Consider the following 25,324-nt stretch of genomic DNA (forward strand, 5'->3'; position numbering starts at 1 on the left):
GTAAACAAGCCCCGCGGCGCCACGTCATCGCGTGGTGACGTCATCGCGTGCTGACGTCACCGGCACGCCGCATTTGCATAGCGACACAACAAAGATGCCCCCCCCCCACCCCCGTGTCGCCTGTGACAGAGAGCAGCGCCTGTGAATGCCGGCACGGCACACGAGGGGTGGGTGAGCAACACCACGCCCGGCCGCCTTTGTCCCCCCCTCCCCCCCCAGTGAGGATGTTCACGCACCGCGCGCCAGGTGCTCGTTTGAGGCCTCAAGTCCACCTGGCCTGGCACTGGCGACGTGGTGACGTCACCGTCACTCGGTGGCTAATGACGGTTGTATTGATATTGGGAGGCCCATGTGACCGGTTCAGATAACGGTCACTGGTGTGGGCCTGTGAGCGGGAATCGAACTCGGGTGGCCAGGTTCGTGGCGCTACCGCTCCCCACCGACACATTTTGCATCCACTCGCATTTACGGCCGCGCGTGCGCGATGACGTCATCGGCGAGTGTTTGCGTCTTGTGCAGCGGAGCGGCGCGCGAGGCGTGCGCGGTGACGTCATCGAGCGGCATCAAGCTCCGTCCGTCTGGATTGTTACGTCATGTCCTCACGGGGCACGTCTTTACTTTGTGACGTCACGAGGCCGTTGCGTCACTGTTATGTAATTAGCACACCTGCTTTGATGTCTTGCTGACTAATTAAAGAGGACTGTAAACCACTCTTTCGGGTCTTTAGACAACGCGGCCTGATGGGAATTAAGTTTTCTTTTATCTCTGAAGATCAGCTTAAATAGGCATTGAATAGTTACACACACAGTGGCCATTGCAGGCCATACACGTGATATGTCTGCTGGTGTTTAGTGCTATCTCGTGGCAAAATGTAGAAAATAAAAATATTAGAGACACGTATTCGGGTTTATTTTTACAGAAAATAAAACTGATCAAGTTTACAAAATTAACAAATAAAATGGTGTCTTGCTGCATGCAGGGTGATGTACAGTTGAGAACATGCAAGCTGTGAGAGTTCAAAAGTCATCCACCCACAGCACGTGCCTGGACTCACACGCTGTTTTATTGTTGCGCGTGTGTGAAATGTACTTGAATCCATTAATCAATGTCTCGTTACAGTTGTCGGTTTGGATTATAAGCACGTTAATCTACAAGCGTCTACTGAGTATCAGATACGCCTCTAGCCCTTTCACAGCCAGGTGTTTTTCAACAGTACATGCCCTTGCAGCTAGCCACTTTATTTTTTTATTAATTGTGTAAACTTGGCCAGCTTGATTTTTGGTTCAAAGTTTCAGAAATTACCCTGGTGCTGTGAAATATTTTTTTATTTTCAAAAATGTGCCACAAGATGGCAGCAGACACATCACGTATCGTCTGTGTGGCTCTCAAACTAAGCATGCGTTTGGTTTCCAGCCTGCACGGTCATAATCCTCTTCTCATCGCTTACAGATTTGAATACATTTGGTCAAGTGGAATATCAAATTCACCCGAGAGTAGATGGGACGAGCTGCGAAAGAGTGAATTTGAAAAATCGAGTTCATGACATCGAGGCCCACTCAAAACTGCAGGTGGGGGGGGGCTCTCACGGTGGAAGATCGAGAGCCCTGGAGAGGGCATTTGGTCGAATCTTCCACACACCTCGGAACAGGGAGGAGTTCTCACACCTTACCCCGCCACGCATGATCTACGGATTTAGTAATTGTGGTCTACCCATTTATACTGCTGAGTGGACAGAGGTGTGGGATTTAAGAAGCGTCCGTCTCTCATAGAACCAGCAACCTCTGAAATGCGAGTCCAGCATGCAAACCACTCCACCGCAGAGTGTCCCATCATGCATCAGCGTAGAATTTGTTTAAATTGTAAATTCGTCATACGCACGATTTTATACATCTAATGTGAGCTGAAGAATTGCTATTAGTTGAATCGATATATCCTTACGTCGTGATGAATGTGGACGTACGTGTTTGCGAGTGTGTCTGTGTTAGCGCTGGGGGGGAGCGGTAGTGTCGTTGTTAGCGCTTCGCTGCGCTATGAACCCGGCGGCCCCAGTTCGACTCCCGCTCACGGCCAACACCAGTGGCGATTGTTTGAACCGGTACTTGGCCTCCCCTAGGTCGACTCGGCCTTAAGTGAGTACCTGGTGAGGTGTATAAACATCGTTACGCGGGAGACAAAGGCGGTCGTGAGTGGTGCTGTCTACCCACCTACTTCGTGTATCGCCCGGCCTTCATAGTTGCTTGCTAACAGCACTTGCCCCAAAATTCTGTTATGGCTATAAGGTGGATGTTTGTTTTTGTTGGCAGGTACTATACTCTGTATTATTCGCCAAACCCGCAGGTTATGCTTGCAGCATATCACAAAGCACCCTGCCTCACCATCTCCAACCCCTTAATAACATCCCAGGTGTAATTGTATTTCTGCATTGACGCCTAACGCTTACACTCGTTCTCATGGAGAAATCTATCTTTTTGTAAACCGTAGCTCTTAGGCCAGATGTAAACCTCCCATTTTTAGCATGGAAACGCACGCAAGTAATTGCCCCTGAACCCTCATCACTAGCCCTAGCACCTCATCCTGCATTCATGATTGGCATTTCCATGATGAGGGGGCCATGAATGTTCGCTACTTCTCGTTGCAACAGTCGATGCACGGGTGCTGTTAATGAAACAAATATGTTTAATCTCAGCAAATTATTTGCAGATAAGATAATGAGATGTATTTTTTGGCATATAAAACCAGCACATGCTGACATCTTACTCTTGCCAATTATGTAACTTGGGTTTTAAAGTTCACTCTGCAATTTAAAACAAGGTTTTTCTAGTGAAATTTACTTATTTGAATATTGTTACTGAATCATCCCTTCAGATGGATTATCTAGCTTTTAACGGTGTCCAGCAGGCTTTGGTAATTGCATTTTAAAATACACGCTCCTTATCATTGTGTTACATAAAGTATATTTAAATAAGGTTTACAGAAACAGTGATGGCTTTAGGAGGTTGCCAACATTTCAGAGTACATCACAGCCGAAGCGGAATGCTGTATTGTTTTCTATATATAAACAAAATGTAATAACTTAATGACGCACCACAGACTTATGGGCGTATGTTAATCTGCAGGTTGAGAGATGAACACCCAGCAGTGAGTGATTTAATTAAGATCTGGATAGCCTCACCGCTGCCGATGAACACAGAGGCGACATAGCGACACGTGGCAGAAATATCTTTATCATAAGCGGCTAATGCACGGGCCAGACCAGTGGAGCTATTATTAAACTTAACGTGAGAATGAGCGTTCCGGTCACAGTTAGGGATTTAAAAACACAGCTCACGCTAAAGTATAATTTCTGAACGAACCATGCGTGCTTCAAAATGGAACTATCATCACGATCCATCTCCAGCCAGAAATATAGACCATGAAAAGACATTTGACTTGGTGATGGAAAGTGATTCAGCCATACATGCCGCATTGAGACGACAGATCTAGCGGGGGTGGAAGGGGGAGATTTGGGGGGGAGGAGATTGAGGAGGGAGGTGGAGGGGAGAGGTGGAGGAGGAGGTGGAGGGGAGAGGTGGAGGAGGAGGTGGAGGGAAGAGGTGGAGGAGGAGGTAGAGGGGAGAGGTGGAGGAGGAGGTGGAGGGGAGAGGTGGAGGAGGAGGTGGAGGGAAGAGGTGGAGGAGGTGGAGGGGGAAGGTGGAGGGGAGAGGTGGAGGAGGGAAGGCGGAGGTGGAGGGAGGTGTCTGGAGAAGGTGGAGGAGGGGAGAGGTGGAGGAGGTGGAGGGGGAAGTTGGAGGAGGGAGGTGTAGGGGGAAGGTGGAGGGGAGAGGTGGAGGGAGGTGGAGGGGAGAGGTAGAGGAGGAGGTGGAGGGGAGAGGTGGAGGAGGAGGAGGGAAGGTGTACTGTTGAAAAACACCTGGCATTGAGACGACAGATCTAGCGGGGGTGAAAGGGGGAGATTTGGGGGGGGGAGATTGAGGAGGGAGGTGGAGGGGAGAGGTGGAGGAGGAGGTGGAGGGGAGAGGTGGAGGAGGAGGTGGAGGGAAGAGGTGGAGGAGGAGGTAGAGGGGAGAGGTGGAGGAGGAGGTGGAGGGGAGAGGTGGAGGAGGAGGTGGAGGGAAGAGGTGGAGGAGGTGGAGGGGGAAGGTGGAGGGGAGAGGTGGAGGAGGGAAGGCGGAGGTGGAGGGAGGTGTCTGGAGAAGGTGGAGGAGGGGAGAGGTGGAGGAGGTGGAGGGGGAAGTTGGAGGAGGGAGGTGTAGGGGGAAGGTGGAGGGGAGAGGTGGAGGGAGGTGGAGGGGAGAGGTAGAGGAGGAGGTGGAGGGGAGAGGTGGAGGAGGAGGAGGGAAGGTGGAGGAGGGAGATGGAGGGGGAAGGTGGAGGAGGTGTAGGGGGGAGGTGGAGGGGGAAGGTGGAGGAGGTGGAGGGGGGAGGTGGAGGGGGAAAGTGGAGGGGGGAGGTGGAGGAGGAGGTGGAGGAGGAAGGTGGAGGAGGAGGTGGAGGGGAGAGGTGGAGGTGGAGGGGAGAGGTGGAGGGGAGAGGTGGAGGGGGAGGAGGTTTCTGATTTCCTTCCCCCAGTAATTTCTTCACATTTCCAGCCCTGACGCTGATCCCCTCTCCACACGGATGCCTCTCTGAATCTCATTTATTTTCAGGAAAGGGGTACATTGTGTTTTGTTCTTGAACATACTGTGTAATTGAAACTTTATATTTGCAAAAAAATCCTATTTTTCTGGAAAAAAAACCCTATTGTGTATTTTCTAGCCTTCGTCCATTGTGATGTTTACCTTTGCTATACTCTGCACTCGTGTTCTTATTTTGTTTGTTCTTGCACCCTTCTGAGCCGCCCCTCGTTGGACATCTGTGAAAAAGAGCTTCATATCTCACCGGATTCCTCCTCCTCCTGCAGCTGTTGCTGCAGTCTCAATACAGAATCTCATCCTGTCAATCAACTCCGTGCTGGCGGGCGGGTGGGCGGGGTGTGGTGGTGGTGACGTCACGGGGAGTGGGCGGGTCCCAGCGCGAGCCGCTCTTAGGCGTGAGCGCCCAACCGAGCATCCCACACAGCATCTCGCAACTGCACACACACGCGCACCGCCAGCGCAGCTGGTTGGCGTGTCTTCTTTTGTTTAGCCTTTGGGAGGGTGGGGGTTTTGTTGTTGTTGTTGTTTATTGTTTAGACTGAAGACAATTCTATTTAGATTCGCCTGCTTGAGAAGACAGTATGGCTGGCCGGTGGTGCTGGTTGTGGCTGCTGCTGCTGCTGCTGGTGACTGTGCAAGTCCAATGCCAGCGCATGTGTGTGGAGGTAGGTGTCTGTGTGTGTGGAGGTAGGTGTCTGTGTGTGTGTGGAGGTAGGTGTCTGTGTGTGTGTGGAGGTAGGTGTCTGTGTGTGTGTGGAGGTAGGTGTGTGTGTGGAGGTAGGTGTGTGTGTGTTTGGAGGTAGGTGTGTGTGTGTGTTTGGAGGTAGAGGTAGGTGTGTGTGTGTGTAGAGGTAGGTGTGTGTGTGTGGAGGTAGGTGTGTGTGTGTGTGGAGGTAGGTGTGTGTGTGTGTAGGTAGGTGTGTGTGTGTGTGGAGGTAGGTGTGTGTGTGTGTGGAGGTAGGTGTGTGTGTGTGTTTGGAGGTAGAGGTAGGTGTGTGTGTGTTTGGAGGTAGAGGTAGGTGTGTGTGTGTGGAGGTAGGTGTCTGTGTGTGAAGGTAGGTGTCACTGTGGGTGTGTGGGTCCACTCGTACACACGGCTGTGCACTGCCCGCTACCATATGGCAAGGCAGTCCCTGCTGCCGGCAGGCGATGGTGGTATGATGGTGATGGTGACTCACCATCACTATCACGCTGTGATGGCGATAGTGATAGTAAGTCACCATCACGGTGTGCAGCTGCTGCTGCTGCTGCACTGACTGCGTCGATGTCGTCTTGCGACGTTTCGGCGTCTGTCCTACGCATGGACACCACGCGCACACGTGATGATTACACACACAAATCGCCCGTCTCGAATGGCAATGCATCACGTAATCAATGGAAAGTTGCCGTATTGAGGGTTTCATATATTAGAATATCAGTGCGGTGTTTGTAGCTCCACTTGGCACGACCCCGACACAGTCCGTGGCGATGTGCACATAGCAGGGGTAGAGGGGGTGCAGGGGTAGAGGGGGTGCAGGGGTAGAGGGGGTGCAGGGATAGAGGGGGTGCAGGGGTAGAGGGGGGTGCAGGGGTAGAGGGGGTGCAGGGGTAGAGGGGGTGCAGGGGTAGAGGGGGTGCAGGGGTAGAGGGGGTGCAGGGGTAGAGGGGGTGCAGGGGTAGAGGGGGTGCAGGGGTAGAGGGGGTGCAGGGGTAGAGGGGGTGCAGGGGTAGAGGGGGTGCAGGAGTAGAGGGGGTGCAGGGGTAGAGGGGGTGCAGGGGTAGAGGGGGGTGCAGGGGTAGAGGGGGGTGCAGGGGTAGAGGGGGGTGCAGGGGTAGAGGGGGGTGCAGGGGTAGATGGGGGTGCAGAGGTAGAGGGGGTGCAGGAGTAGAGGGGGGTAGAGGGGATGCAGGGGTATAGGGGGGTGCAGGGGTAGAGGGGGGTGCAGGGGTAGAGGGGGTGCAGGGGTAGAGGGGGTAGAGGGGGTGCAGGGGTAGAGGGGGTGCAGGGGTAGAGGGGGGTGCAGAGGTAGAGGGGGGTGCAGGGGTAGAGGTGGTGCAGGGGTAGAGGGGGTGCAGGGGTAGAGGTGGTGCAGGAGTAGAGGGGGTGCAGGGGTAGAGGGGGGTGCAGGGGTAGAGGGGGTGCAGGGGTAGAGGGGGTGCAGGGGTAGAGGGGGTGCAGGGGTAGAGGGGGTGCAGGGGTAGAGGGGGTGCAGGGGTAGAGGGGGTGCAGGGGTAGAGGGGGTGCAGGGGTAGAGGGGGTGCAGGGGTAGAGGGGGTGCAGGGGTAGAGGGGGGTGCAGCAAGACGACGTCACGTGTGAGTCGTGTGCTGGTCCTGCACGTCGCAGACTACCGCTGTGTCGACTGTCGGCACTTATTTGGCGAGTACGTACTCTGTGTGTTTATATATGAAGACTGTATTTGATGTGTACATATAAGCACACCTGTTGATTGTTACACGTTGCAGCAGTACTGTGTAGTATTATCAGCTGCGTGTGTGTGTGGAGGTAGGTGGTTTGCATACGAATGTATGGAAATCCGTAGCAGCGATATGCAAATGTGTAAAGGTATCACTACTATCGATACCTGTCAACCCATACGGTTTAGCCGTATTCTTGTGCAGGGAAATCGAGTTCTCAGGCCCATGCGGCGTACAGGCGTTTCGTTCCGAGCAAACACAATTTGTCAATGTGTTTGTGTTGCTCCCTCGATGGGACTTTGTAGCATGTGTGTCGAGATGTATCAGGGGGCACGCGGTGCCCCCATGACGGTCTGACTTGGTCTGTTATAAGGCAAGGCAGCACTGATAAGGGGGTGGCAGGTATGTATTATATCGTGTATATGTTTGTAATTTGTGCACATTATCAAACTCTTGGCCATGTTTGGTCGTGCTGTTGAACGCCTAACGGCAAGGGTGATGATCGTGATACTGTTACGCAGTCGAATGGTAGAGAAACCTTTCCCAAAAGAGACCGTGATGATGACGATGGAAAGCGACGGCCTGGCAGGCAGCTCGAGGTGACAGTGCGCACGAGGCTTGGGGAAGCCTTCATCCAGCAGTGGATACATCATCGTTTGGGATTTGGTAATCCGAGGTGCGGGAAGGCAGACACAGCCGGCGCTAACGAATGCCCATGCTCTGCGATCCTGTAGCTGGATGTTGGACAAACTCCAAGACCCGAGCGTGTGGGTGTGTTGCCCACGTGGGAAGAAACCGGAATACTCAGAGACAACTCGCCCGCGAGAAGAGGGCAACACGATATGTGATAAATGTAATTGTTACCTGGCTGTGCTGCCATCCCAGACAACCACGGCGAGGGAGCTTCACGAATGTGTGAGCTCCACCATCCCTCGCCCCCCACAAGTGCTGGGTCACAGCGTGCCCACGTAGCCACCGAGACGAGCAAGGCGGCGCATTACATTTCGATTGCAGAGTTACCATACACTGGCCTAAGTTGGGGTTTACTACATTTACTCTATTGCCATTCAATACTAAAATGCACTACTGCGTGTTGTTGCACGGTGTTTCCCTGCGTACGTGGCAGAAACACACAGTCTTTGCCATCTCCAGTGATCAATACATCGTCAGTGAGTAACCTGTGCTTAAATGACAATGCACAAACAGCAGGAGATAATAATGATGGCCCGTGGCTGTGTATTAAATGGCACACGGGACTGGAGCCAGTTTGTAGGGAGAGTCACACCCACTGGCTTAACGCCGGCACACCGTGCCTCGCCGTGTCCACGTGTCCAAGCAGGAGCACGCCGTGAAGCCCCCCACACCTTCTCCACCTGGGTGTGCACGCCGGGCTATCTCTGCTGTCTCTGTGGCCGAGTGGTTCACTGTGTCCTGCTTCAAACGAGGCGCCAATGTTTGGCACTGCGAGCATTCACGTGAGAGATGTTCTTGTTTTGGGGAGCGGTGGCGCAGCGATTCGGTTACTACGCCAAGAACCCCAGAGGCCGCAGTTCGATTCCAGTCCGTGGCCAACATTAGCGGTGAGTTGGTCCTGGACTTCTCCACTTCACCAACTCGCACTGACCAGCGTGGTTGAAGTTGGTCAAACAATCCAGCAGTGGATCAACAAAAAGACATTTTATTTTCTGGTTGGAGTATATCTCCACCTGGCCTCGACCATGGCAATGTCATGTGGCTTGGCACTGCTGCCACGACGCTCAATTGAGTGGGAAGACACTTGGCTTCAATATCACTTCTGATTGGGTTTTATATACTGCATTGTCTAATAGACTGTATTTTTTATAGACTGTATTGTTTTATAGACTGTATTGTACCGTACACATCTTACATTATGGTTGGCACTCATACGTATTGATAAAGTACGAGTTTATGTCAGATTGTCTACACGAGTTTGATCTATGTTGAATTTGCGCTAAGAAAAACCAAAACACCCAGTATAGCTTTCCACATTTGTAAACCTTACATGGAATTGTATATCTATATATTTTAGCTCCTACTATATACAGTACATGTATTTTTATGCCTAAAACGATTGCACTGCAAAATACAGGACTGCAAGGTAGCTGTGAACTGCTAAACTAAACGATATCACTGGCTATTTAAGTGTTGTGTTGTCAACATCAAAGCCAGGCCGTGATTGTAAAGGTCACCCCGTAGTTCATAGAGGCTTGTAAGTTTAGTATTGCACAGAGGTGGGAGCTTTCTGGCAATTTTTTGTTTAATCCGATTAAAGTTCTGGCATTCTATTTCAAACAACCAGGTGGATACCGAGCGACTGATAGACACATCAAATGTAGAACTGTGAATTCAAATAAATATTAAATGATAAAAAATATAATTGCAGTCCTTGGTCCAACGGCTACTGCTGGGTGAAAGAGTCGGCACTCTCTGCAGGCCGCGTGGGTTGTTTGACCATCGTTGACCACGCTGGTCAGTGTGGGTTGGTCACTCCTGGCCATGTCCAACATCATCATTGATGTTCACCAAGGCCAGGAGTCAAACTCGGACCACCGGGTTCCCATGTGTAGTGAGCTAATCACTGCTCCATGCCACAGCAGTATTAATTGGGTATAAGTTAATTGCGGTTATGAGTCATCGCTTGTACACGTTTCAACTTATTTTGCTCAGTATCGTCATCATCAGCTATTTTCTGTTCTTTGTTGGATGAAATTTCCATGGGTGGGAAACCATTTCCTATTGTTGACGCCCAAAGGTTTCATTTTACTGTAAAAATTCTGTACGTTCACAAATGGGCAAATCACACAACCATCTCCAGTCGCTCTCCAGTGTTTTCCGCGTGCACTCGTTGGCATGATGTTTGACATGTCGATGCTCGTGCCGTGAGCTTGTTCAGAAGCTGAATTCATTTCATGAAATCAACTCAATTGGACAATATGAGATAACTTAAAGCACAAACCTACGGAGTAAAATCATCTACAAAGGTTCATAAGACAAACGAGCAGCCACTGTAACAATATAATATCTGGTATTCACCTTAGAAATCTTCGCTGTCCCTAGACATTTTCAGGAATGTCCTGCTTGGGATGTGTGGTCACATGTTTACTTGTATGTGTGCTTGTGGGAGGAACACTGGAGTGCCCAGAGAAATCACACACATACGATGGGATTACACTAAAATGATCCACGTTCTATTGATAGTTCAGCAGCTTATTTGCTGTATTGTTTTCTACAGGACACCTGTGAGCATAGCAGCTGTGTTGTGCACTCAAAAATCCACAAGCCCTGCCTCCTGCAAATAAATGAATTGGAGGCGTATACCACCACCACTGCTACACCACGATCACCGCTACACCACAACCACCGCTACACCACAACCACCGCTACACCACAATCACCGCTACACCACCACCACTGCTACACCACCATCACCGCTACACCACAACCACCGCTACACCACCACCACCGCTACACCACCACCACCACCACTGCTGCACCACCACCCCGCTGCTACGCCTGGCACAATGTCACTGTGCCCTACATCCTCTGCACCCGGCGGTGTCGTGGGGTTTACGCTAAATCCCGTCTAGTCCTGCGTGCACCGCCCTGCAAGTGTTTCCATGGGCACAACACTCCTGTTGCAATTCGTGAGTGGCAGAGAATGAAGGATAAATGGTAATTTGGGAGCTTTCTGTACGTGCTTTCGTCCGGTGCGAGTTCATAAAACACCCAACGAGGACACACTCTCACATCAAGAAGGCAATTTTCAGCGATGGGTTTTGTCATGTCCTTATATCTTTGGGTGCATGTTGAGAATTTTAAAATTGAAGGCTTGGAGGCTAGACATTGGTATTAGATTGTACAGATATTCAGCCATCCATCCATTCACTCGAATCTCTAAATTGATCTTTGTTTGAGATGGTGTATTGTGAATCCATCGCAGCATAATACATGTTTTAGTCATGATAACACATGTTTTAGTCATGATAATACATGTTTTAGTCAGGATAACAGCTTACTGGAGCAGTGATAATAAACAGCAAATTAATGGACTGCGTAGGCAGCGTTGTCCATCTACACATTTAAAAAAAGAGTATCACATTTGCATTGCTCTGAAACAGTTGTCAAGCATTATTGAAGATGATGATACACTCATCTGATAATGTTCTTGTTGGAGTAAACAGCTGTACAACAATGCTCGTAAATTGGAATCAAGGCATTTATCTTCGTCATGAATTTACAGGGTCCATGCACAGTCCTTAGGCCAATCAATGGTTGGATGAAGGCCTCCTTCATGGCTTGTGTATCCAGGGACGTTATTTGACCATACTTCACAATGGATGTTTCTGCCCACCACGTAGGCCCACAGCCTATAACACTTTATTTGTTTTGTATTTATGGTTGCCACCCATCCAATCGCTGTTTAGCTTTTCAGTTCTGACGAGAGTGTGTGCATTAGGGATGCTTTAGTCATAGGCGAAATAGTCAATATCATGTATCATATGTACTCGTGTAGAGAATTGCATGGTACACTTGTTATATCAATTATATAGCGGAATTCTTGAGCTCATGAGGTTGTCATCATCATCCCTCTTAGTAAATTGTGCCCCAACTGGTGAGGTTGCATTACACGGAAGAGAGTTCGCTCTGGGTTTTAACTGGAGAGGCTCGTGGCTGCCATCGGAGTGTGGAATATAGAACCCTGGCACAAGATTCCCGACAAAGGTGAGCACCACCCAACGATCAATGTCACATTGGTAGGCATCACTGAGATTGACTGTGTAAGGTGCAGAGCATCTTCATGAAAGAGCAATGGCGCAGTGCACCTCACACTGGCCTTGAGCTGCCAGTGGAAATTCCTCATTCCTATGGCAGGGGCGAGTTTTTTTTATCATTGATCGTCCACTGTTGACTTACATCAAAGTAATGCAGTACATATTCATAATGTTGGCCCGAGAGGGATGGTCGTAGTGGAAATGTTTTTATATATAGAAACTGAACACGTATTAAGTCGTGTGTATGTCCTGCTGTTACGCATAGACACCGACAGAGAAAATAAAAGAAAATCTGTAAAATGCACAAAGAAGCAAAGCAAGATCCATGCTTGTTATAACACACCCGTGAGGCCGAATGAGGAATGTGGATCAGAAGGCACGGGCAAATTAGACACAATATTGACAGTTAAACAAAGTAAGTGGGCTTAGAAGGACCCATGCCCCTAAGGGATGATGGTTGAGAGCAATGACGTTGGCAGCAAAAGGATGGACCACGCTCGAGAGGAGACCACAGCGGAGATGGAGCAATGAGATTGGCTCATGTGCAAATGGATTGTCACATCACGAAATGGGGGAGGGATGGCAGATGGCTCGGGGGGAGACCGTAGTGCTCAGTGACTAGAGCGTGGTTGATGATAACGATGAAGAAGTACAGTATGTAAACGTATGCTTTAAACAAATGTGTAAATTTAGCCCCTACCACTGGGCTTTACCGAACAAGTAAGGTGTGGGTTCGGTGCATGTAAAGTGGGAATTGGCAATGGAAATGATCCTTTAAATAAATGTAGTGCTGCCACCTTCGCAGCCCTTCTGGGGGCACACAGGTGTCCTGTTGAGCAAGCTCCCTTCTGCCACGTGTCGCAACCAGCAGCCACTCCGATGAGCCTGCGAAGCAGCATTCGTGTGCTTGCGTCATGTTCTTACGCGCGGCTTGCGGTGAGTTCTCGGCGTTGCCAATTGTGACTCGTCTACACACGCCGCTTCAGGCAGCGTGTGTAGAATGCAGCGTTTATGTCCGTGAAGTCATAAATAATGAATGCAAACTAACTGGCGGCCAATTTTATATGTGCCACATTAAATCTTGCCTGCAACTTAACGTCCTTTCCAAAGGGCGCTTATTATCTCATTGAAACTGAAGCACACTGGAAAAAATGGGGAAATTAAACAATAGCAGGTGATTTAAACTGATTAATACGTTTAGGATCAGTGTTTATTATTGCCATACTTTATCCTTAATTTAACCAGGAAATGAAATAGACCCCTTGAGACGCATGAAGCACTGCCTCTTGCGAGGGCGACCTTGTTGACATTGATTGCTCTCACACAAGGACCAGAAAACGTGGACATTGACAAAGCGAATGGAACAAAGGCTGAAAAGTGTCCCAGCTGTTGTAGCGTGGAGAGGTGCATGTGAAGAATTACGCTGAGAAACAGAAAATGTGATGTGTGGAGTAGAGAAGACGTGCAAGTTAGAGCCATCGGATTCACTGTTCGGTGAAGAACACACAGTGGACTTGGACAAGGCGTGTGTCGCTAGAAGGGTTCATGATCAGTGCTCGAGACTTATGCCAGTGGAAGACAAAGGAGGGAACACGTGTGGGAGATGACCACCGTGGACACGGAGAGACATAATCGGCGCTGGCTCTGGAGTTAGACGGGTGGTATCTCAAGACCGTGAGTGATGGTGATGACTGGGAGGCCTTCATCCAGCAGCGGATTGACAAAAGGGCAGTACAAAATAATACAACTATATTGTACAGTATTGCACAAATGGATATCTTAGTAATTCGAGTCACCCATGGTTTAGTTACTGTAAAAGATAGAGGTGCAGCCCTGCAATTTCTTGCTCGTGCCACTGCTGGTGGAAGGTCCACTGCTAGAAGGAGCTCTCAAAAGAGCTCCTCGAATTGGTACCTGGCCTTCTCCTGCCAGACACCTTGGAAGAGGTGGGACGACTTTTACTGTCGCGTGGACAGAGGGGTCAGGGATTCAAGCAACCTGCTCCATTGTTTCAACTACCACACCGAGGGATTGAACCGCGACCTGTGGATTCTAAGTCCAGTGCGCACACTGTTACAACTCCTGTGTCTGACACAAATGGATTTTTACAATTTATAAAACAAAAATCCACATCCTTAGAAAAACACCTAAAATTGTTAGTGGGGAGCGGACTCGGTTCAAGGCAGCAAATCCATGTTGCACCTTTCGCCATGGCATGACTCTGTGTAGTGTTCAACAGAAGGGTATGTTGAGAAAAAATGTCCACGATCATAACCAGTTAATCTGCTGTATACCCATGATTAAAACGTATAGTTGCATCAGCTACATAAGCTTTGTCTTTCACAAGCCCCCTTCATTATCTTAAGTCAATATGATACCTGCAATTTTCTATTGTTCTCTGATTCATATGTTTTTCTTTCAGTGGCATTCCAACCACGCTCCTCTCCACGGTTATTTGCACAGGGTTAATATTTTGGTACATTGCAATTGCCCATGTCCTTGTTTGCTATGCATATGTCATAGCAGGTAACATACACCCTTGAAACTTTTGTATTACTCAGCACATTGATATGTTGTTGATTTTCGTGGTCAAGTGAAGTTTCCCCGAATCGCTGAAACCTCCTCTGTGCTACTGCTCTCGGCCAGCTCGCCACGGGCCGTGAAGTACTCTGCTCCACCTTTTGATCTCCATCATTCGAATGTGGAATTTCCACTCCTGGCTCAGAAGCCAGTACAGAATGAGTGCGTCCCCCAACTCTGGCTCGAGCAGGAAGACCCTGACTTGGGTCCTGTTTATGTTTACACAGTTGTGCTGCATATCAGCTCTCCGATATGTTTTTGGATTGCGCCGTGTGTCGTTGGCGATGATTTCTGATATTTCGCTCGCGTGCACTGTTAGCTTCTTTGGGAACTGAGTAACAATACCGTGAAGAAGCATTGGCACTGATTTGTTCATTTGCTTAAGGAGCCCCCAACACATGGAGCGTAATGTTGGGCATGGTGCCGAACAAACACGCGGTACATCCCAAACACAGTAGAGGGAAGAGACGCGTTCACTTCAGTCTCAACGCACATATCTGCTCCGGTGTTTAATTTAGAAACGTTCCGTTTGACCAAAACGCAGCTGAATAACCGATGAACAACCTGGGGCAGGTGTCTGGTTGCTGTTCCGAGTTGAAAATATTCATACATTCAGGAGTTCAGACGCACTGCCCTCGAATGAAATACAATACAGGTGTTTAAAATGTTTTTTATTTGAATGTCTGAATCGAGAATAGCACTGCTACATCGCACAAAACCTGTTCATGGTAGAACACAGTGTCAGAGAATAGCATTTAAATACTGACTTTGGTAGAGGGGTCCTGGTTTCAGCCATACATGCTGGAACTGTGCTCTCAAGCGGAGCAAGTTTATGGTATCAGCCCAATCACCTCTTATACATGTATTTTTATTTACATTTTATTTTACTCCCGAAAGCCTCGCTGAGTCTCATGATTCGTTTTCAGGAGAGTCCTGCCAAGTTTTCACAGGACGGGGCGACATTGCTGCAGTGTGTAATCCCAGTGGAGTAATTGCATGTCATATTTCAGCATTAATTTGTATGGCTAATACCAGGTACATTTTTATGGGGGGAGGAGGTTTAGTTATGGGAGGAAACTGGAGAACCTGGAGGCAACCCATACAGAACCGGGGGAGAACATACAAACTCCACGCAGAAAGACTCCAGAATCAGGACTCGAACCCAGGCCCTTCTTGCTGCGAGGCACGAGTGTCACCACGTGGCCACCCTGCCGCCCAATCACGACAAGCACGCACATTACAACAAAATTGGTATTAACTGTTTGGAAAATTCTGTCTTTTGACGATGACAAATTCTGGTTTGACACGTGACTATTTTTATGGCAATGAAGAGGGGTGCCCCGACTGTGGATTTAGGGGCCTCGGTGAAGCGACTTCACAAGTAGAATCGGCTGGTGCCGTCAACTTAGCTCATTCATAAGCCAGGCCTTCTTATATTTTATATATCTTCTTTAAAATAGCGTGACCATAGTAACAAATGTGAGTGTAATTTTAAGTAACTTAATATTGTTACACCTTTCCTGTTTGCCAAATTTAACATCACCAGATTTGCGTTTCAGCTTCATCACTATCCTGACGTTTTTTTCCACAAATGTACGACGGGAAACAGACAAACATGTCGAAGACAATAGTAATTTAGTCGTTTGTCTGCTCGATATTGATGGGAATTTCATGTTTGCCAACGCATGTAGCATGTTTGCATTTCTTTTAGTTGCCTTCTGATTTGACATTTATACACCTAAAAAAGTTGTACCCTCTTCCCCTGTTTTATATATTTGTACCAAGGAATTAACTTTCCAGATATTAATTCTAGATTTGAAGCTTTCGTCACTGCAAGGATTCATACTCTTAAGTTTTTTTTTCGGTAAAGTCACGATATTCCTTTATAAACACACAAATGGCCCGATCATACGGTGGCAGATGGGCATTTGCCACCAATTTTCGGGAGACAATTTTCCAAGTTAATGTAAATGTAAGCAATGTTGTCATGATCCCACGGGGTCTCCGGGTTTTCCCTCCAGATTTAGAAACATGCATTGAGATTATTTCGGCGTTACAATGGGCCACTTTGTTGCTATCATCTGTGGCCAGGTTGCTTCTGAAAAATAAGTGAATTCCTCCGTGGGCTTTGCCTGGTAGGATAGGGTTGGTTGAGTGTTGTATTTGTTTGTGTGATTTATTTACCTTTCTTGTACTTTGCACTATTGTGTTTTAGTATTGATTGTTCTAACGTTATTACCCTCCCCGACTGGACATCTGTGAAAAGAGCTTCATAGCTCATGGGATTCCTCCAGTAGAAATACATATTTTGATTCTGAAGTATCAGCAGAAACGGTAATTCCACTTGGCCTGTGAAGGTGATTTTTTGCGCACAGCGTTGGTGTACGGTGCTTTTTCTGGAAGACTTTGCAGTTTTTTTCTGGATTTTTCTGTTGGCGCAGTCACTTTAAAATGTTTTATTGTTCATGTTTTTGTTTTTTGTTTTGTTGCGGTTGCACCCGATTCAAGGGCCGAATGGCTCACAGGGCTATACCTAATAAACTGGAGAAAAAAAAACTTGCGAAATTTCGGCTGCTTCTGTGACAGCTGCTTTGACAGCAGGAGTCTGCCACAGGCACCTTCGTGTGCATGCAGAGGCCTGTTGTTTTATAAACATTTTTCAAGAAACTTGTCAGCTCTAACTTTACTTACTCTTACTTTGCATTATAGGCCTTTTAACCTCTGCTTAACAAACTGTGATGAAAATAATGACACATCCCAAATGGTTGATTCAGCAAGAGCGCAGGCGTCGATACCGTCTTTCTAACAAATGCCATGTTGAGTACGTTTAACATGTTGAGTATGTCATGGATATGCAAGCATGCACAGGGCAGATGGTTTAGCCACTCCTTGCTAATGCAATTGGTGGAAAGGACATACCCAGCGCATTATAATCATGAACCTCCATCACGACTCTGGGGATTACATGTACAGCTTGCTGGAAAGTGATTGTCTCGCGGGTAAATAAATGTGGGGAAAACAATCAACGTATGACCAGGTTCGTTCGACTAATGCCGATCATGTTGCTCGGCATTACCATGAACCTCGCTTGCTCCCCCGTCCGCGGTAATCTCCAGTTGTATATTCCATCTGCCGTGCCTAGGTCATTTGGAATATCATCGTTGTGTTTGTGTTGCACGAGCGTAATCATGTTATGGATGGACTGGCCCCCACCATGCTAATGTGGTATTTACAAAATTACCTCCAGTCCACGGATGCAAATGAGCATTGCTCCAATACTCGTTTGAGCACTGAGATAATTTGATGTCGGCATTAATTGTATCGCTGCACTGTATTTGGAATTCCATTGAGAGACAGATAGAGGATTAGATAGATCTGAGAACATCATCATCATCAGCCATGATCAGTCCACTGCTGGAAGATGGCCTGCCAAGATACGGCCATCCATTCGATACAATCCACCCAGTACGGAAGCCAGTGGGTGTCCGTTGGCTGCCATACTTCTCACGCAATACTTCCAAAGACTTTTTGGAAAGAACATCTATCCACATGCATGATTTTTCCTAAAAAAATGTTTTACGCCACTACAGCTCCCCTGTGCTTTAAATCAAGTTCGTGTTTTCCTGACGTAATCATAAAGGATCTAACATTATTGAGACTCAGGGATCTGAGCCTGCCCTGGAAAATATGATTGCCTCTTAATTGTCTTATTAAGGGATTCATATGCAATAAATCACTGGCTTTTAAAACGTATCCTATAATTAAAAACATTGAAAGGACAAACGAGATATGTAATTCCCTTTGTGTGCATAAAGCAGTTCCATTGATGGCCACACAAGATTTGACATTAATTCAGGAAGGGCCAGTTTATATTTGCAGGTCGTATATTGTATTGACCCGAAGCGGGCTTTCAGCCAGGGTGCCCTCATAGTCCTGTGGTTGAGATGCTTTGTGTATGCCTATCATTGGATCTGCAATAATAGCTGCAAGCAAATACTTTGTTTTATATTTACTGTTCTGAGTCAATCCAATTCTGGATGAAGGCCTTGACATGCTCCTTGAAGTGACGTGCGTTGCCTGACCATACTTCAGAATCTATATTTGTACTGGAGGAATCCGATGAGTTATAAGGCTTTTTTTTACAGATATTCAGTAGTACTTCAGGTTGGTCATTTTTGTATTGTGAAACAGAGAGGGGCAGGACCAGTTCAGACATCACTCGCCGCGGATGATACCTGTGGCCAGGAATCGAATTCCAGGTGTATGATTTTTCTATTAACTCAATCTTAAGCACCTCACTGTTGATGTTAGTCACCAGCCAATAAGCTAATCAAATCCAATTTCGCTTATCTTCCAAGATATGACAAGATCAATCTCGGAGTTGTTGCGAGACATTCTTATTTTTACGTCCAAATAGTAGTATGAGTGATTATAATCAATTATTATTAATTTAATATAATTATAATCAATCAGTATAATCAATGATTACAGTTGCTCACGGTCCACGGATCAAATTGTGCATTCCAGATTTTATTTTTTAAGATCCATGCAAGTTATCCTGTATGTTATATGCTAATGTTATATTTAGGCTAATGGAGCAAACTAATCTACGGATAAGAAATGGGGAATTTTCGTTAGAAACGATACAATACAAATTATCCTGTAAACAATGAATGTCACTGTGAGTTTGCGAATTGAGCCAAGACAATGTGGCCCGTCACGGGGAGAGCGAATAATTACATGCTTCGCAGAAAGCGACGATGAAATATCTCAACGGAGCCTTTTTCCTCCAAACTAATCCTACTGATTGGTACATTTAGCTGTGCAAACTCGCGTGACTCATCTGCGGTTGATGACGTTGACAGTTGCAAGGAGGTTAAATGCGCTGTTGCTCAGCCGGACCATTACATGAGCTATGGGTTCTGCTTCATGGCCGGTTTTGAAATTTCCTCTTTTCATAAAATAGAGAGAGATTTCACTAGACGCTTAGAGAAGTAGCCGGCCAATTTAAATGTCATGATGGCATAAGGGAGAATTTATGTGTTAAAGATGCTGGTCCATTAAGAAGCCCCTGTTGTGGACCCCGCACTGCTGGATGAGGGCCTCCCCACGCCGTGGCGTGCTGGTTTGTCGAGCCTTCGCTTCACCGTGCCGCTCCGTGTCGGCTGAAGGTGGGAAGCATACACGTGGGAGTCGATAAGAAGCAGGAGAGAGATGTATTTCACTGCCCTATGTTGCCTCCAACATATACCCCCTTAGCCTATAATACCTGTTGTGCATGATGGTTGCTCATCGGAGTACCGTTCAGGCTCAGCTGTGCTGAGTTTCTAAGATCTGTTGAGGTCAGATAATTCTTAGATTTATTTTACGAAAGATGACCATTTGGAGAGGGGGGGGGGGGGAGCACCCCCACCTTGTTCCAACGCAGCCTCTCCCCACCTTGTGTTTCACATTTGGCTGCACGCGCTGGCTTCGCGTAGAGGTTGCGTCCCCGCTAATCTTGAGACGGGCCGAGAGGGGGGGGGGGTGCCCTCTTTCCCTGCAGTGCTTGTGCAGCCGTGGTGGCGACACGTGTCGGGCCCACTCGCCGCCACCCTGGCCTCGCGTGTGCGTGAGAGCTAGAGACGTCGCTGGATCGATGGGGAATAAGACGGTAATTTTCTGCTCAAATGAGCAATGAGGCATTGGCGTTCAGCCGATGTTTGCTGACCGCCCCGAGCCATTGTTGGACATTCCTCATTCCTATGGCGGGGCGGATTTCTCTATAGGACACAATCAGTGTTGACCTCCCCGCAGAGTGGTATGAATTTGATTGACCCCGGAGAGATGATCGGCTGGGTAAACTCAACCAGGATTTAAACTCAACCTTCTGATTGCCGCCCGCTTGCTGTATCACGGAGCCACAGCGTAGGTCAATGCGTCTCCTGCCCTGTCGCCGTGTATATACTTGTAGCCATCCTCTTGCTTGTAAATTAAATAAGTCGCCATCCTTTTCCCCATATTGATGAGCGCCAGAGTCCAGAGTGCGCGTTGTTTTAACAAATACTGCTGCTTGTAAGCTAATAGGAAACCGATCATAATGTGTTATGTCTGTGGGGATAAAGAACGTAAAGTTATTTATTTAAACTACTACTATACCCACAGGGCTCAGTGAGGATTACACTTTTGTTAATGGTCAAACTTCGTTTATTTAGCGGTGTTTGCGGGCGTGCTTGTCCTCGCCGCACTAGAAAGACTTGGGTTGCTTAAGGAAAGGGACTGTCAGATTTAATGGCAGTGCTCAATAGCTGTGCTTAAAAGTGGCCTTTGGGAAGTCAAGAATAATGGTGGGTGCAAGGTTCGCAATTCAATTTTGTTTCTTCATTTGAAGTGCTGTGATGGCAGTGTCAAATAGAACACTGGCATGTGTACACGCGGGGTGTATGCGCCATGCGGGGTGGTGTGTGTATATCTGTGTATAATCTGTGGTGTGTATAATCTGTGGTGTGTGTATAATCTGTGGTGTGTGTATTTGTGTATCATCTGCGTCGTGTCCCGCCGCTGTTCCGCCCGGCTCGCCGTGGTGCGCCTCTCTGCTTGTGCCACGTGGCTCGGCGGGGTGGTGGCTATTGAGATGTGCGTGGTCCACATAAGATGCTCTGATTTGATTTTAACGACTGTTTATACCTGCCTGTTTAGCTGTGGGAACATTGCTTATCAACTCTAACCGTTAATGGATCTGTATATGCGGGAGTGCAGGTCGCTTTACACTATAACAGCCTTAATTTAACTCCCACAAACAGTCATTACGAAATAGCGCCATTGTTACCCTCCTCAATGGCTCCACAGTAACCTCCACAATAACGTTGGCGACATTTAAAGTGAGTAGACGTCTCGCGCTTAGATAACATCTCTCTCTCTCCCGCTACCTGCCACGCTGCGGTGACCCCACAGGTGTTCCCCCAAGTCAGCCCCGTCCCCAGCGAGTGGTACACTGACAACAGCAGCAGCAGCAGCCTCTGTTCTGTACAACATTCAAGAGCCCCTCCAGTGCACCAAATCGTCATTTCTGAAGAAGGGAAACCGATTTTGAGACATTGCAGTCTTTTTTCCTTCTCGTTGATGCAAAAAGACAACCATGTACACACCGTGATTAGTGTTGACCAGAGGAGCCTGTATGTGTGCTCCCTTCTGCAGGGTTGAGCACACGAGAGTGCTTGCCAGGTGTTGTAGGAACGAGGCTGCGAGGTGGCCCAGGGTTTGCCTTGTTGAGTATCCCCCTCACCCCCCGTGCGTGTGGCTTGTCTCTGCGTACTCCGGTTTCCTACCACTTGGCATCTCCTCGTGAATGGTTCTGGCCAAATTGCCCAATTAAAGACCCTCCTGAAAAACAGCCTTGGGACTCGGAAAAGTGCTCCTGAGGAAACAATAGCACTTTATCTTATTAATCTCTTTATCTTATTAATCTCGCTTTGCGTAAGGTATCTGCAACGTCAACAGTAATTCAATGCTGTGCTTCTAATATTACTTATTTCATGTAATTTCGACCCTAAAATACGACCCTTGCAAAGTACATGGCAGTACGTGAGTAACATTATCTGCTGTCTTTGTGTTGCTTTATTTTGCTGGGTTGCTTTAAATATTGAGCGCCAATTGTTTTGACACAACAGTTTGTATGCAGCACATTTTTTATTTACCTTTACAGTTTTGAGATCACATTTCTGTTTGTAATTGCAATTATAATCAAATCTTATTTATTTACCCTGAACCACATTTATTTTGTTTCTCCGTTTATTTGTTTCCTTGTTGCATCTCATTCTACATCTTAAGCTGGGCATTGTTGCTCACTTACAGCTGCGATTATTGTTTTTAAACAATTTTCGACCTGAAACGAATCCTGAGTTTTTTCTTGTATGTCGCCTGTGTTTTTGTCTTCTACAAGTGGCCCATCGCAACTTACTCGGTTGTGTCAGCATGGGAAGTTCTTCATCCATCTGTGGTTTGAAACTTTTATGAGCCCACGATGACGATGGCGTCTCCAAGCTGAATCGCATCACTTAGTAATACTCATGCATGCTAGGAAGTACTGTTCGGATCACAGCAACAAAATCCCACAAGTAAACACTGGGGTCCGTGGGGAACAGCGGTGCAGCGATTCGTTCTATGCGCTACGAACCCGACCACCCGAGTTCGATTCCCGCTCACGGCCAACACCAGTTACGATTATCTGCGCAAGTCCTAGGCCTCCCCTAGGTCAATGCAGCCTCAAATGAGTGCCCGGTGCGGTGTGTGGTGCTGGCCACCCACCCCCCTTCATGTGCCGTGCCTTTCAAAGGTGCTCGCTAATGGCACTTTCCCAGAAAAGTAAAAGGCTATAAGGGGAATTTTTGTCTCTGTTAATCTCATTATGCCTTGCATGTCATGCGATTTCACTACTCTGCGTGTTTAACGTACACAGCTTTGTATTAGACGACCAATTCTAAGTGTTGAGTCAAAATTGTGGCCACCTTTCCCAAGCCAGCGGTGTTAGCTGGCTGGCCAGCTACGTCTCTGCCGTGTGTCGTTCACCGCTTCGCCAGTTTGCAATGGGCCATCTGGCTCGCTTCTCACAGCCCCCCCACTCATTCATGTCTGAACAACATCATCGGGGCGTTGTGAGCATTAACAACTGTTTCACAAGAGGGGAGGCTGTTGTCTTCCATGATATCGTCATCCCAATCCCTGTTGCTAAATAGCCAAGGCAAGAGACGGGTCCCACTGTTGTTACACAGCTCTCCGAGGTGTAACACAAATGCCCGGTGGGCTTTTGGCTGATTAACGAAAGGACTGTACAGTAAATCCGTCCGTAATATTCGCGGAGAAATGTTCCTGGAGAACGGCTTGGATATTAAATTCGCAAATATTAACAATTAAAGCTTAGGGTTAGGGGGCATAAACATAGAATCCGTTTTATAATTAAAAACATATTGTACATTATTATGTTTATTTAACTTACCCTCAATAGTGATGAACAGAAACATTTAAAAGTGAAAATATCAAATTATTAATACATTTATATGACACGTTTTCGTAATTCCAAAAACCGGTGAAAGAGAGCGCTGGCGTGAAAACGGTGCGGCGGGAGGAGGAGTGGGCGAGGGGGGGGGCAGGAGGGGGAGCAGGAGGGGGGGGAGCAGGAGGGGGGGGAGCAGGAGGGGGGGGAGCAGGAGGGGGGGGAGCAGGAGGGGGGGAGCAGGAGGGGGGGGGAGCAGGAGGGGGGGGGAGCAGGAGGGGGGGGAGCAGGAGGGGGGGGGGAACGGCGGCGTCACGTGGGAACCTCCTCGCTCTCTCGCGGCCCATGCCGCTCCCATGCCGCTCCCATGACTCGCTCATTCTTGTCGGGGAGCAGCACACTCTGCCCAGCTGTGAAAAAGAGCTTTATAGTTCATCGGATTCTTCCAGTATATAATACATATTCTGATTCTGAATACTACAAATACAACTGCGCGAATTTCAAATTGCGCTGAAATAAATGTGTCGCCAGCGTGCAATACCGCGATTGTAATCCCCGTGAACATTCCGGGTTCATGGGGTTCCTTTCTGACTCCCATTACTCGGGGCCCCTTTCAAAAAAGTGGCAGCCCCAACAATCCCTGCCCGGCGTGATGCGCTAATGATGTCATCTAGCCCCGCCCATCACCTCCCGTCCAACGGCACAAGTGAGAACAGGTGGTGACTTTTCTTTGTCTGTGGCCCAGAAATGATTGATTGCAGTACAATAATCAGATAACTCAGTTTCATTGCTGTGGTCAAAATAACGTTTTTGCACGTTAGTCTATTTCATTTGGCAAAACCGTTGTAAACTAAGCAGTAGATAAACCAACATCTACGGCCAATTAAATTTTTAGTGTAGAATTTTCAGAGCTGTAAAATGGCACCACCCAATCCCAACTAATTTCGCTTATTGACAGAGTGGCGGTCTTCTTTTTCTTTACAAACATGACCACCGGGCCCTGCGCGGTGAGAATGAGCCATCTGTCGCTGCTGCTGCTGCTGCACTTGTCCTGTACGCCCGGCTAATTCCGGGCCACGCTAATTCCGTGCCTCGCTATCGGCTCACAGGGATTTGAAACGCGCCTCGACACGACGACACATTTATTCAAGATGAATGGCTCAATTACAGCAGAAAAAGTTGTGCAAGACACATTTCTTTTGTTTAGGATACTCAATCATGTGTGATTAAAAATAAAATGAGAGACAGGTTGGTGTTTGAATTCATTACAGCGGAGTGCATTTCCATTAATGACTCTGAACCCACCCTGAGCCCGTGGTGGATCCCGGGGTCAGCAGAAGTCCGAGGCATTGGCAGGAACACGGTGTGACCGTTCTGACGATTCCACAGTCCACCATGCCACAAGCACTGTTGAATTGTTATTCCATCTGTCCACCCGGAGCGATAATCGGCCACCTTGACTTTACACCGCGACTGGTAATTGCGACCCTTCCGATTCCGACATGAAGCCGAACGGCAAGTGTAACGAGACAAGCTGACATCACAACGGAGCCATAGAGCACAACCGCATGGTGGCACTTGCGGTTGCGAGTCACGCACTCTGCAAGCACTGCAAGTCCATGACCCGTGGGAATCGAAACGAGAACCGTGACTCTTAAAAGACAGGTCCGAACGGTGGTGTCTTTTAGATCGTGTGCTGCTTGATGGTAATCGTCTGTGGCGGTCGCCTGCGGGGCTGCTGTGGCGGCTCGCTCGCCCGCGCGCCCGTGCGCTGGTGACGCTTGGTGCAGGTGTCTGTGAGCGCTCGCCACGACAGATGTGATGGCCGCAAGCTGCTATGCCTGCCTGGCTTGCGAATCTTATCAGCTGCTGGTGTTCTGGGCGAACGCTAAACAGAGCCCGGCACAGTGTATGTATAATGCATGACTCATTAGGCTGTCAGAGGTAGGG

At 48.1% G+C, this 25,324-nt stretch overlaps 1 protein-coding gene across 1 annotated transcript in view; it reads left to right on the top strand.

The window, feature by feature from the left end:
- The first annotated feature begins 5,040 nt into the window (after positions 1 to 5,040).
- Positions 5,041 to 25,324, top strand: part of LOC144943779 (endosome/lysosome-associated apoptosis and autophagy regulator family member 2-like) — a 53,217-nt gene continuing 32,933 nt past the window's right edge. Inside the window, exon 1 of the mRNA XM_078871609.1 lies at positions 5,041 to 5,299. Coding sequence (XP_078727735.1) covers positions 5,216 to 5,299 — 84 coding nt within the window. The 5' untranslated portion in view covers positions 5,041 to 5,215. The remainder of the gene's footprint in view (positions 5,300 to 25,324) is intronic.

This window comes from Lampetra fluviatilis, chromosome 32 (assembly GCF_964198595.1).
Source record: "Lampetra fluviatilis chromosome 32, kcLamFluv1.1, whole genome shotgun sequence".
Lineage (NCBI taxonomy): Eukaryota > Metazoa > Chordata > Hyperoartia > Petromyzontiformes > Petromyzontidae > Lampetra > Lampetra fluviatilis.